The 12,900-nt window shown below is 39.3% G+C and overlaps 1 protein-coding gene across 1 annotated transcript; it reads left to right on the top strand.

The window, feature by feature from the left end:
* The first annotated feature begins 3,411 nt into the window (after positions 1-3,411).
* Positions 3,412-12,611, top strand: LOC117210145. The gene is made up of 3 exons (XM_033452866.1): positions 3,412-5,745; positions 8,075-8,360; positions 8,996-12,611. The coding sequence occupies exons 1-3, from the start codon at positions 3,412-3,414 to the stop codon at positions 9,172-9,174; spliced, it is 2,799 nt and encodes a 932-aa protein (XP_033308757.1). The 3' UTR covers positions 9,175-12,611.
* The last annotated feature ends 289 nt before the right edge of the window (positions 12,612-12,900 follow it).

The following is a 12,900-nucleotide window of genomic DNA, read 5'->3' as shown; positions in this document are numbered from 1 at the left end:
ATAATGGTGAATCGAGTTCCTTTTATGGCCAGGATGCCGAAAATAAGTATCGTAATAAGTATTATTTAGGCGTATAATAATATCGAGAAGCGAGAAATTTGTAAAAATTACTCTCTAATATCGCAAATGATTATTAGCTGTAAATAATTATTTACCGATGACGTATACGAAGGACTAATTAAAATGTAAAGTTATTAATATCAAATTGGGTCACGGGTCGTACAGTCGGAAGATTCAGCTATTGGAAGGTCTGCTCCCTGTTGATATTTAACTGAAATAATACCTATACTGAAAAACCAGTTACAAAAAGAAATGGAAAGATAATTTACAAAGACGGTTCTACTTTCTAAATTAAGGAGAATATTTAATATTATTCGATCCACTTGGATCTACGTGAGAAATATCGCTTCGGAATTAATTACACACGGATATATAAGATTAGTAGTAGAAACACGGATTAAAAGATTGGTAGAAAAGGATTAAACGATTACGGATATATCAAAAATAAAAAAAAATGTGTTTTATAATGTAACTCACACTGGTTGACCCTATTTCTCGGTTGCAACTATGGTTGCGGTTCGATTACTTTCGTCACGAATTAATCAACGTGGCTGATCTCGTTTGGGTATTAGCAATCGATGTTCGTTCCTTCGCGTATCAAGCGTAATACAAGCAGTAACGTCTGCGAAGGCGGCCCGAACAATTGATACAGCATAAAAATGGGCGCAACTTGAAAACAAGGTCAGATGAAACGAACGTTTATACGAAGAGTCCTTGTATCGTGTTTGTACGACGAGCTTTAGTTCGGTAAAAGTACTTTAGACGTTGCATCCTTATTTTCCATGCCGCCTAGTACCAACTCGAGAAACGGAGAATGCCGATCGATACTCGTTCGGGAATAAACGAATCTGTGATTAACGTAAGCAGCGCTTGACAAATATAATCGAGCGTGAAATTGGTCTATTGAAACGACGATGGAGTTCTGCAACGAGTAGTATCTACGTATACGTATACGCGAAAAACACAGCGAATCTTGAAACATATGAATCGCTCAATTTCTCAGTTGCAGAGAAAGTTGTACCTCTCTTTTAAGGTTGCAATAGCTGCTTAAAATTATGCAGCTGTAATACCGTTGTTAGAGATAATTTGGCAAGCGAATACGAGTTTGTTATCGGAAGAAACGTTGGTATACTATAAAATTAGAATTTAGATATTCGGCAAGAAATTGAATTTTTTATATCAAAAGAACGTTGTTCGTTGCCGATGATGTTAAAGTTACGCTCTATTCTCGGAAAGTTTGTAAATAATTCATTTAGAATCTGATTTTGGAGTACGTGGTGTATAAATAATCGGTTAAAAACGTGACACTTAAATGAACGTATCCTTTTCATTGTCCATCGAAGCGAGTAACGTATTTACAGTTTACAGACTTTTATAAATCTTGGTGCGTGCGCGTGTGTGTCGCAGTAAAATTTAGAATGTACATAAATACGACGTAACGTCGAGAGAGATATAGAATATTTCTATTAATAATGAAAACGACGCTGGGCATCACAAGGATATCCATTCGTACTAAGGTACTTCGGAACTTTCTGTAAACACGGTGGATGAAGGACATGGACGGAAAAATAAGTTTTATCGAATAATAAAGTGTAATTAGTGGATGCACGATTCCCTTCTGCAAATTCTCCGCTTATTGATTTATGGATTAAAATAAAACATTTCTCGCGTCATAACGATCGTTATAGAGGTATACGGATTAATAACGATACGGATTAATAACGTTCTGTTCGACTCGTGGTTTCCGAGTCTTTGGTTTTATTTACGGATCGTCGCGTCTACTGTAACGAACATTGGCAAAATATCATAAAAATTAACAGGCTGCGTCGAACGGCTCTCTTTTCGTTTAAATTGGATTAGACCTAAATCTCTCTCGTAGAGCTATCGATAGGACTAAACGCGTAATAGAGACTGTCGTAAAGTCGCGCCAAGTCAGAACCAGATTTTAACACCTTTATGATTGATATCCGTCTAAGATGAAGGAGCACGCTGTTATCTCTATACTTTGCAGATTTTAACATCTTTACCATTCGTTTAGAAAGTGAAGCAGAGTATTACGATTTCTGTACGTTCCAATCATCTATCGATTCATCGATTATCAGCAAATAGAGAAAATGCATAAAATTAATTCGGACGAAACATAGATAAATCGGTTAAAATTACTTTTCCAGTTGTCGTCTCTCCACGGATCGATCTCATCCTCGATTTATGGAAATTCATTTGAACAAAAACACGGAGTAGGACGCGAAGAATAGCGAGCTAAATTTTCTTTAAGCCTGTGAGCTTAACAACGGGCAACGTCGCAACTAAGAACCAATGCCCGTAATGTTAAAAGCTCTGTTTATAATATCGGAAATCGGAACAACAAATACCAACGCGAACAAGTCGAATCGCGGTATGAATACTCCGATTAGCTCATGAAAAACGATGCTCTTCGTCCGAAAAACGATTCTTAGCAAATAAATATTACGAAATAATATCGGATTTATAAATATTAAATCGATATTGGAATATCGCACACCGTAATACATCGAATCGTAGAGAATCACCGGACGTAACAAAAATATTACGTACGAATCGAAATTTCTCGCGTATCTCGGAAACGAATCCTTTCGACTTTTTCGGCCATTGGTCTCACGAATGTCGGGTAATAAACGTCACGATGCACCGCCGATAACACGTGGCATAAAAGTAACGTATGTATATTTCGATCGTAGAATACACCGCAAGAGCCGAAGCAGTACCGTTCGCCGTATGGGTGCCTGGGTTGACGATCGTTTCGCGGAGGAGGAGGCGGTCCCGATTAACCAGGGCCCGAGAAGAAGGAAAGCATCCCGCATCCTGGGCCACGTTTGCGATGGTGGCGGCCCAGATGCGATTCACCAGCGTACAACGAAGAACTTTAAGAATTCGTGCAGATCGTCAGCGTCGTTGTTGCCGTTACGCCGTCAGTTTACTAGGCAGCTCTACGAGTGGCCCGGTTTACCATTGTTTAAATCAAGGACGAAACTAGATCAGTTTTGAATCGATCGCGCGAACCGCGATCAAATTTAACCGTGATATGACTTTTTTTCTAGCGGCGCGCGTGTTTTTAAGTGCTACTAAAAGGCAGAGGATATAAAAGGATAAGAAGAAGAAGAAGAAGAAGAAGAAGAAGAAGAAGAAGAAAAACGGGGTATGTGTTTGATCTAATTTACACGGGGATCGACAAAGCGAGAAACAAAAAAAAAAAAAAAGAAGAGGTAGTTAAATCGTTAAACGAGAAAAAAGAATAGGTTCGATGTGGTTGCGTCGACCGTTCGAGGACTGCGCTTAAACGGCAGAGTCCTCCTTGTTCTTGGTACCATCATCATGGCCGAGTGGGCCAAGTTCAATGGCGAGGAGAAGCTGACTCAATCGAGCAACACGATCGAGACAGAGAGCAATAACAAAGAGGAGGAGGACGGTACCGGTGGATCGCGCGGTGACTCGAGAAACGCGATCGAGGTGATAGCACGAAAAAGCGACGAGGAGTTGTTGATCGAGAAAAGACGTTCTTCCGTAAACAGGACTCCGCAAGAAACGCCGCGTAAAACGGAGTCGCGAAAAGCTAGCGACGCGACCTCGTCGGAACTAAATTCTTTGGTGAAGAACGCGTCACGGTTGAGAAAAAATTCCGATCAGATCGGAATTCTTACCGAGGAACGATCCAAGATATTGTACGATCAGAGCTACGTGAACGATGCGGCGATCGAGAAGGACGAGGAGTTACGAAATTGTTTGGAGAAGACGTTCGACGTTGCTTACAACGAGCCTGGCTCGAAGATTCGACAGGAAGCTAGGCACGAATTGAGAGAATCGAAAGAATCGCAGAACTCGGTGAAAAAGCCTGACAGTTTGTACAAGGACAACGTTGCCAGCCCGCCGAAGCGTAAGAGCGTTTTCACAGAGCGAAGTTCGATTTTCGGCTCTCCGACCAAGATCCTGTCGAAGAATCGTTCGCCGTCCGAGAAGAGTACCGAGAAGTTAGTTAACGGGAAATCGCCGCGGGAGGACAAGCAACAGCATCATGTGCAATTTAACAAAGACTCGAAGAAGCAGCAGTGCCGGGAGCAGAGGCCGCGATCGAGCCCTTCTCTACCACCGTCGACCACCAGCAGTTCCGAGGATAATTCCAGCTTGGGGCAATTGTGCGAGGCTACGCCACCCGATGGCGGTTGGGGATGGGTGGTCGTCGCAGCTTCCTTCATGGTTAACCTCATAGCCGACGGTATCACGTTCTCGTTCGGCGTGATCTACGTGGAATTCCTCAACTATTTCGGCGAAGGGAAATCGAAGACGGCCTGGATCGGCAGCTTGTTCATGGCGATGCCGTTGTTGTCGGGCCCCGTGGCCAGTTTCCTCACGGACAGATACGGTTGTCGAAGAGTTTCTATAGCGGGCAGTATCCTAGCGGCGGCCGGTTTCGTTATAAGTTCTTTCGCCAATTCCATGGAGGTTCTGATATTCACTTTCGGGGTTCTCGCTGGCTTCGGTTTGTCCTTGTGTTTCGTGGCAGCCGTGGTGATCGTCGCTTACTACTTCGATAAGAAGAGATCTTTCGCGACAGGTTTGTCCGTCTGCGGTAGCGGCATAGGAACGTTCATCTTTGCCCCGGTTACGCAGTATCTGCTGGCTGAATACGGCTGGCGGGGAACCACGCTGATATTGGCCGGTCTGTTCCTCAATCTGGCTGTCTGCGGCTGTCTTATGAGGGATCTCGAATGGACGACCACCAGAGCGAAGGCGAAGACCGAGGAGAGACGGAAAAATCGGGAGAAAAAGAGGACCAGGATACAGAGCTCGAGCGTGGACTCGTTCTCCGCGAATAGTTCGCTGAACACCCTCACGATCATGGAGAATCTTCGGACTCAAGAGGAAGAGGAGGAAGACGGTGAAAAGCTATTTTCCAGTCTGGTAAGCTTACCCACGTTCGTGAAGAACGGCGAAAAGGTACCGTTGGAGGTATTGGAACTACTTAGTACTCGTAAAAACGTGTACAACGTGTTACTGCAAAATTATCCGAGTCTGCTCATCTCCTCGAGGAGCTTCAGCGATTCCGGCCCGCTTCACGATCAGCTGAGCACACCTTCGGCCAGATTCGTGCCCACGCCGAGCTCTTTGTCCGAGTTGAAGAGCGAGGAAAACAAGGACAAGGTCTTGCCCAACGACGAGCAAACTCTTCGACAGCAAACGGACGCCGCTTGGCGATTGTGGTGGTTGAAAAAGATCAATCTGGATAGCTCGTTGAGAAGATCCAGCACTCTCGAGCATACCAGGAGACTACCTACTGCCTATTTGAAGGATATCAGAGTGCATAGGCAGAGCCTTACGTATAGAGGTGCTATGTTGAACATAAATCGATATCGACTCAGGGCATCCAGTTGTCCGGATATTTATAGGAACTCGATGACCACCATAGCTAGAACCAAACTCGTCTGGTACGCCGGTCTCTGGGAATTTTGGGACCTCATCGTCGACATGCTTGATTTTTCTCATTTCGCTGATTCGCGTTTCTTGCTGTTCGCCATTAGCAATTTCCTCCTACATACCTGGTACGACGTGCCCTACGTCTATTTGACGGACAACGCGATCGAGATGGGCTTTAGCGAAACCGACGCATCTATTTTAATATCGGTCATAGGAATAACCAACATGGGTGGCGAGGTAAGAACGATCTTCGATTCTCAATTTAATGGCTATTTTCCATTATCCATCGATTATCCAACCGCGAGCAACGCTTTTCTTCTTCTTCCGTTGGAAAGTAGAAAGTACATTCATCGGCTATTAATATATTCTTTGTTAATCGATTTCTTAGAATATCCTTATATACCGAGTCTTATATACGCAGCGATCCGATAATTTACCGTTCTTTCTTTTTCGTATCAATTTTTATCGACTATCGGAAATTACCATTTTACTTACTTGTTATCGCGAGATAAAATATTTTCATTCGAATAATTCAATTACAGGTGGCGATTAAATATAGTGTTGTAATGTATTTGCTTTAACGACGTTTCTTATTCCAACCTCTTTTTTTTTTTTTTTTATAAGCGAACCGACGACTAGCTTACGTACAAATCTAAATTTCGTAATGTCTTGGGCTTTGTTCGTCGAGCGAAACGTTCGAAATCTTTCTCCACGAAGATAAAAAATTCCCCAAGGGAGGAAATTTCGTTTTCCAAGTTTCGGCAAGTCGATGACCCAGTTTGTCTCCGAACAATTATTACTCCGTTATTATCACGATTCGATATTCGCGCGTTATTCGGAATCGATCGTTGTCTAAATGTCGGACAAGTATGGCACAACCGTCGCACGATTTTAACGCACAATATCAATTTATCTATTCGAAGGCTATTTCAAGTACGTATAACGATGTTTATCGATGTATGTCAAACAATTTGAAATTCCAATAGTTGCAAACGATGCTTATTCTTTTCACTTCCTCTTACGTTTGATCGCAATTTTACGGCAACAGTTGTTATTGCGAAGACGCAACAATCGTGGATGCTTTAAACGTGAAAATCTAACAACGACGACGCGTTACTTAATATTATCGTGTCGCACGAACCAACATGTCGATAATTCCAAATATCGATGTTCATTGTTCGGTGGGTTCTCCTTTGCACCGTCACTTTCTTCCTTTCTGTGTTCCGATATTAGTTTGCCTCGCCGTTATTTATCCCTCGATAAAGAATGGTTATTTCCGCCTACCGATTCATCGAGACATCCATTCCTCCAACAGCTGTTCCCTGTGTCTACGAGCGAAATTTTTTGAAAATTTTAGACCTCATAATCGCTTTGTACCTTCGTACGGCTTCGAAATGATATTTGAAATTAAATCCCCGCTGGAATCTTACGCAACGATCGATCGGCGTCTATCCGTTTAGCTTGTAAAAACGTTGCATATTATTTCGTGTTGCGCGTTATAATTCGTACTATGTAATTATCTATGTCTACTGCTACATTTTCCGCGACGTTTGTGTTTTATATATTTCCGCAAATTGACGTTTCTCGCATACACGTAAACAGATAGAAGCGTCATAATAGCTTCTTTGTCTTTGATCTTGGTCGATATTTTCCATAAAAATTCGATTTTTTATTTAGATTATCGTGTTAGATTATAATTATCGCGTTATCCTTTTTGCTGTCGCTGTTAACGATCGAAAAACTTGACAGAATTTTTCTGGAAACTTTGCTCTCTGGTGTGAGCGAGCAACGTCCACGCAGGGTCGAACGTTTTTCTTCAACCTAAAAAGCTTCTTGAAGGTCTGGTATCGCGTCAATACCGCCTTAGGTCAATCAGTGACGTATCTAGTTCCTTTCACCCTCTCTGATCTCGTTTGGTCGCAAACTCTCTTTAAGCCCGAGTTTGCGTCACGCGAAAGGGTTAGACTAGACTTGCGTCGGTGCGATTAACATAGAAACAATTCCGAGAAAAGTTACATAGTTGCTTATCGATTCAGCAAAGTCAAATACGTGGAAGATGCGTTAGAAACGATTCTCGAGACATTGTACATCGGAGACACCGTAGATCACTCGTGTCCTACAGACAATTCTCTCCTCAAACTCGTAACATTTTTTGCATATATAAAATAAATGTAATGGTTCGAGCCATCGATTTTATATGCAGCTTTGGAAGCTAGAAAATTATAGTTTTGTAAATATTTGCTTTGTGTCAGAGGATGTTAACGCATCGTTGACCAGTCACGGGTGAACTCGTGATTTCACGCATAAAGTAAAAGTTGCTCGATTTTGCATAAAACAGGCGGTGGTGCGCGTTAGTCTTTACATAAAATAACCGGTCAACAACGTGTTTATATCTATCTATTACTATTTTTTTTTTTTTTTTTTTAAGTATAATCGTTCTACGATTCTCCCGACTCTAGAACTTGAAATAATAATTTTATAAGGAAAGTTGAATGTATTCCCTCTCTCTATTAAAACTTCACTTCTGGAAATTTGATAAATGTTAAAAATGGACAATATTTTTCAGATTCTGCTTGGTTGGGCAGGTGACAGAGCATGGGTAAACGCATCTATCGTATATGCAGTATGCATGGCATTTTGTGGCGCGGTGACGGCTTTAATACCCATGGTAATTGGCAGTTACTATGCCTTATGCGCGATCTCTGGTGCTTTTGGATTATTCATCGGGGCGAACTACAGTCTTACCAGCATCATCCTCGTCGAACTGATTACGCTCGAAAGATTCACAAACGCGTATGGCCTTCTACTCTTGGTCCAGGGTGTTGCAAATCTTATGGGTCCTCCGTTGGCTGGTAAGGAGAAACTCTCGTTACGAGTTGCTCATCTTTCCACGAAACGAAACGACTGATACTTCCTCTGTAATACTTATAATTCTGGATAGCATAAAACCAATCTTGCGTAATTAAATAAATAGAATGTTATTTAAAAGATTCGCCAATTAGAGTGAAATCATTGTTTGAAAATTAACGATGAAATTTAAGATATTAATTTCAAAAATGTTTTATTACTTATTATTTGTTATATTAAAAGACCTAAAGCCAGATCGAAGCTTTCCTCAGATTCATAAAGAAAATTCTAATTTCTACTGTCGTACAATTATATATTATAATTTAATACATATTTTTACGTATTTATGATAGACACGATAAACGATTCTATTCCTACGAATACTTGAAACAATTTACGCTAAAATGTCAGAGGGTAGCAGGTTAAATTACCGGTAACTTTGTCCGTGTTACCTCGGGTGCTCTATGTGAATTATACGATCGTAATAGCTTTAAAGTTTCATGGCCCAGATTGAGCGTCGTGTAATTACGGCCAAACTTCCATTGTCTGACGACAACCGAGAAAATTCGGGCGAATGCACCGCCCATCTTACGGAACATATCGATGCCTGAGTACGCAAAACGTATTTTCGTTGTTTCAGGATGGCTTTACGATATCACGGGGACGTACGATTTGTCGTTCTACTTAGCCGGTTTCTTCATTGCGTTGAGCGGAGTTCTTTTACTGGCGATGCCTTTAATTAGCCTATACCGGAAATGTTTGCACGGATCGAGGAAAGAGGAAACTGACGAAGATTTTGCAAACGTGAACAGAGTCTGAAGGACGCCGGCGACTGATCGCGTTAATCGTTTCTAAGAAAACTATAATACGATCGTCGATAATGCGATACCGATATACATCGATCTGTAATTTATGTTATCGATTTAATGGAATTTATGGAAACGCAACGTTTTCAACCAAAAGGAATTGCAATTAGCAGCTGTGCAATTAGTTTTACAGCGGTATCTTTTTCCCGCGTTGCGCTGTAAACCTACCGCGTATTTTACATTCAATTGAACGTTCGTGGTTCCTTCGTAGAATAGCGTATATACAAGCTAATTAAACAGTTCAGCGCGTTAAGTGATTTATCTAAATAAAAAAAAAAAAAAAAGAAGTGACGTTTTTTGAGGCATCTTCTTTCATTAAGGATTTATATGCCATCTGAGTTTCGCGCGTGTTCGAACGACGAACGATCGATCGATCCAATGTACAAATAAGAAAGATTGACAATTATCGCTAGTGTCCAAAGATAATATTACGAACGACCTGAAAAGAAATACTTCGATACGTAAACTGGTCGAATAGTGAATTAACGAGCACTGTGCGATCACTGTTTGTCGTTTAACATCCGATGATATTTACACGAATATCGTATTCACTTTGTACTCGGCAGTCTCAATGATTGTACTAGCGATGATGCTAGACAAAAGTGGGGGCGAAAATGTTGCTAATTTTACAAAGTTTGAAATACTATTAATCGCTGAAATAACTAAAAAAATGATACGTAACGAGAAACAGAAGTTCATGACTAGTCATAGACGATGTCACGATAAAAGTAATATATAAATTGAAATAAGCTTGCTTTAGCAATAAAGTGCACACACTTTTCGAATCGGTTTCAACGTCAAGTGTGATTGATAATTAAGAAAAGTTTGAATCTCAGGATAATAGATAAACGATAAACCAACCATTCATATTCCTCCTAGGATTAAAAACGAAATTCGTCTTGTACTTTTTCACCATGCGTTCTCGAGGAAACGGTAGTGGAAGAAAAAAAAAACGTTCCTTTCGGCGTAAATTTGTTCACTCGATTGCATTTAAAAATCTGACAAGTTATTTCCACATAGCGCCGAAGATATCACTGTAAATATAAGTATGTTAAAGTCTATCGGTCAGATGTTTTCGCTGTTTCGTTGATTTTTATTACTAATCATATCGAAACAACCAGAAGTCGCCTTCGCATTCTTTTTAGCGTAATGTTATGCCTGCTTTTGTAGTTTTGTCGATCGAACAAAGACAAAAAGTGAGATTAAACGAGTAACGCGAGCCAAATATGCTCGATTAGTCGTTCAATTTAGTTACCATTTTTTTTTCCTTTCGATTTATGTACATTTGTGCATGGAAAGGTCTTAAAGACATGTATGTAAATAGCCATATATGTATATATATATAGCTTTTCTGTGATGATGAACTTGAATTTTGTGAAATTTTCGAGCTATAAATAGGTTACCTCCGTTCTCATAGCGTGTGCATGCGTGCGTGCGTGTACATTAATTCTAATCAGGCATTTCCAATTTATTTGCACTGCTGTCACATTATATTATAGCCTAACGGCATCATATAGTCGTACACGGATATTGTAACTACCATTCTTCGCAAGTTATTTATTAAGATGTTAAGTAATCCTAAAAATTGATGGGTTATGACTTTTCAACTCTTTATTTTAGATGTTCAATCGAGTCGTAAGAATAAATTGGAGATTAACGTTAAGATTCGTAAAAAAGAAGAGAAGGAACACGAATCAAAGTGCATGTTATTCCTTGATATAAGCAATTTTTTTAGAAAATCGTTCGTACACTCAAACAAATTAGTTTCCCAATTTTTACGGGGCCTTCGTACGACACAAAAATTTCAAAGTATTTTCTTCGGACTAGTATACAAAAAAAATTCCATTCTCCGATATTTTAAAAAAGGAAAAAAAAATCGGATATCTACGTATGAATTACCATTTGTCTTGCGTCTTAATATATATATATATATAATATATATATATATAAATCTATCGGCACATTTTGCCATTCGAGTAATAATTTATTCTTTCATCGTGGTACAATAACTAGTTCTACAGTGCATGTGCTCGCGTTATGGTAGCGTGATTATGCAGACGCGGCCTTACGGGGCGTTTACAAAATGTATAAAGTAATATTTTATTATGAAAACAAACCGCATTTCAAATATACGAACCCGGGTCGTACGGTCGCTTCTGCCGATCGACTTTTCATCAAATAGTGTTTAAGTAGTTATTAAGGCGAGGTATGGGATAATAATTTTTGTAAAGGAACTAGTGAGAACTTCTATAATAGCCGCGAACGGAAATAAAAACTTATATCTAACGTATATTACGAACGTTTTAAAGAAGCAAATGTTTTTGTTCGAGCGAATGATAAGAATACATTTCCATATAGCGAACGGTTTTGAGAATTTGATTGATCCGCCGATAAGTGTGTCCACCAAGTGCGTCGTAAACGTTGAATTCCTTCTCGAAGATTTCTCTTCTTGACTGTTACTCAATAACCAAGAACGTTCTCACTACCTCTTTATTAATAAGATATCCTATTACCCATGGTTGATAACCACGAAACAATCGCTTGAACGTTTGAAAGTGGCTTAAAGTCTACGCAGAGACAAGTAAACAATGAAAATGATGAAAAAGCTCGGTTCAAGGCATGACGCAGACACGTTAAGAGTTTCTTTTGAACTGTAAAACAGGGAAAATTCAGAGCAGAACCGTTCTTTTAGTTTTATACATAATACACATATATTTAGAACATAGCATACTACAATTGTTGCTTGCTACGTGGTCCAAAAGTGATCCTTGTGATCACTCGTAGTCTGGATTTTCGTGAGCAATTGTTTTTTTTTTTTTTTCATTGCACCTTATAAGTTAGAATAATGTATAGCGTAAATAATTTTCGAGATATTTGTATCGTAATTTTCTCTTATAGTTATGAAAATAATATGATGTATCACATAATCGCAAATTCGTTATTCTTGTTTTCTTTTAAGCTAAAGTACAATCAATAACCCATTTTCGTTGTGTGATTATCTTCACATTTTAATCGTAGCAAAAACATTATTCCTTGTAGTTGAAAATAACTTAAAATTACGTTAAACGTTGTTCTTTTTTTTTTTTAGTGAATCTTTCGATAACTTAATGCGCACGATTATCCTGCTAAAAGTACGGTTTTGCTACAGTTACAAGCAACATCGTTCCATTGTAAATGGAATATGGAGACTTATGTTAAGACTCCTTTTTAGACTTTATTAGAACAACCCATTTTTGAATTGTATAAATGTGTATATGTGCACACAGCTACACGTACTCAGGCACACATACATACACACATTCACGTATAAACGTATACTACTCACGCGTACAAAAATATAAAAGTCTTATTTAAAGTAAAATAAAATAAAAAGTAAATCACAACTTCAAATTGTCCTTTCTTCGTATTCTAATACTACCCTCTCGTGCATGTATGACATTTTTTAATCGATATTTTTACCAATAGTTCACCTATCATGGACGATAACAAAATCATTCGTTACTCAAAAGAAATACAACGGATAACATCTCTGATGTTCTAATAGACAATCGCAATTTAATATCACCAGTATTTTTACTCAGCGTAAATTATTATTTTAAAAGTTCATTAATATATCTCATGAAGCCACAATCCACGTATCATTATTAAATTAAATCGTTTAATAACAAATGATTGTAAT

Source organism: Bombus bifarius, unplaced genomic scaffold (genome assembly GCF_011952205.1).
Source record: "Bombus bifarius isolate JDL3187 unplaced genomic scaffold, Bbif_JDL3187 scf7180000008199, whole genome shotgun sequence".
Lineage (NCBI taxonomy): Eukaryota > Metazoa > Arthropoda > Insecta > Hymenoptera > Apidae > Bombus > Bombus bifarius.
Note: the sequence above shows the minus strand (reverse complement) of the source record. Positions and strands in the feature narration are given on the sequence as shown.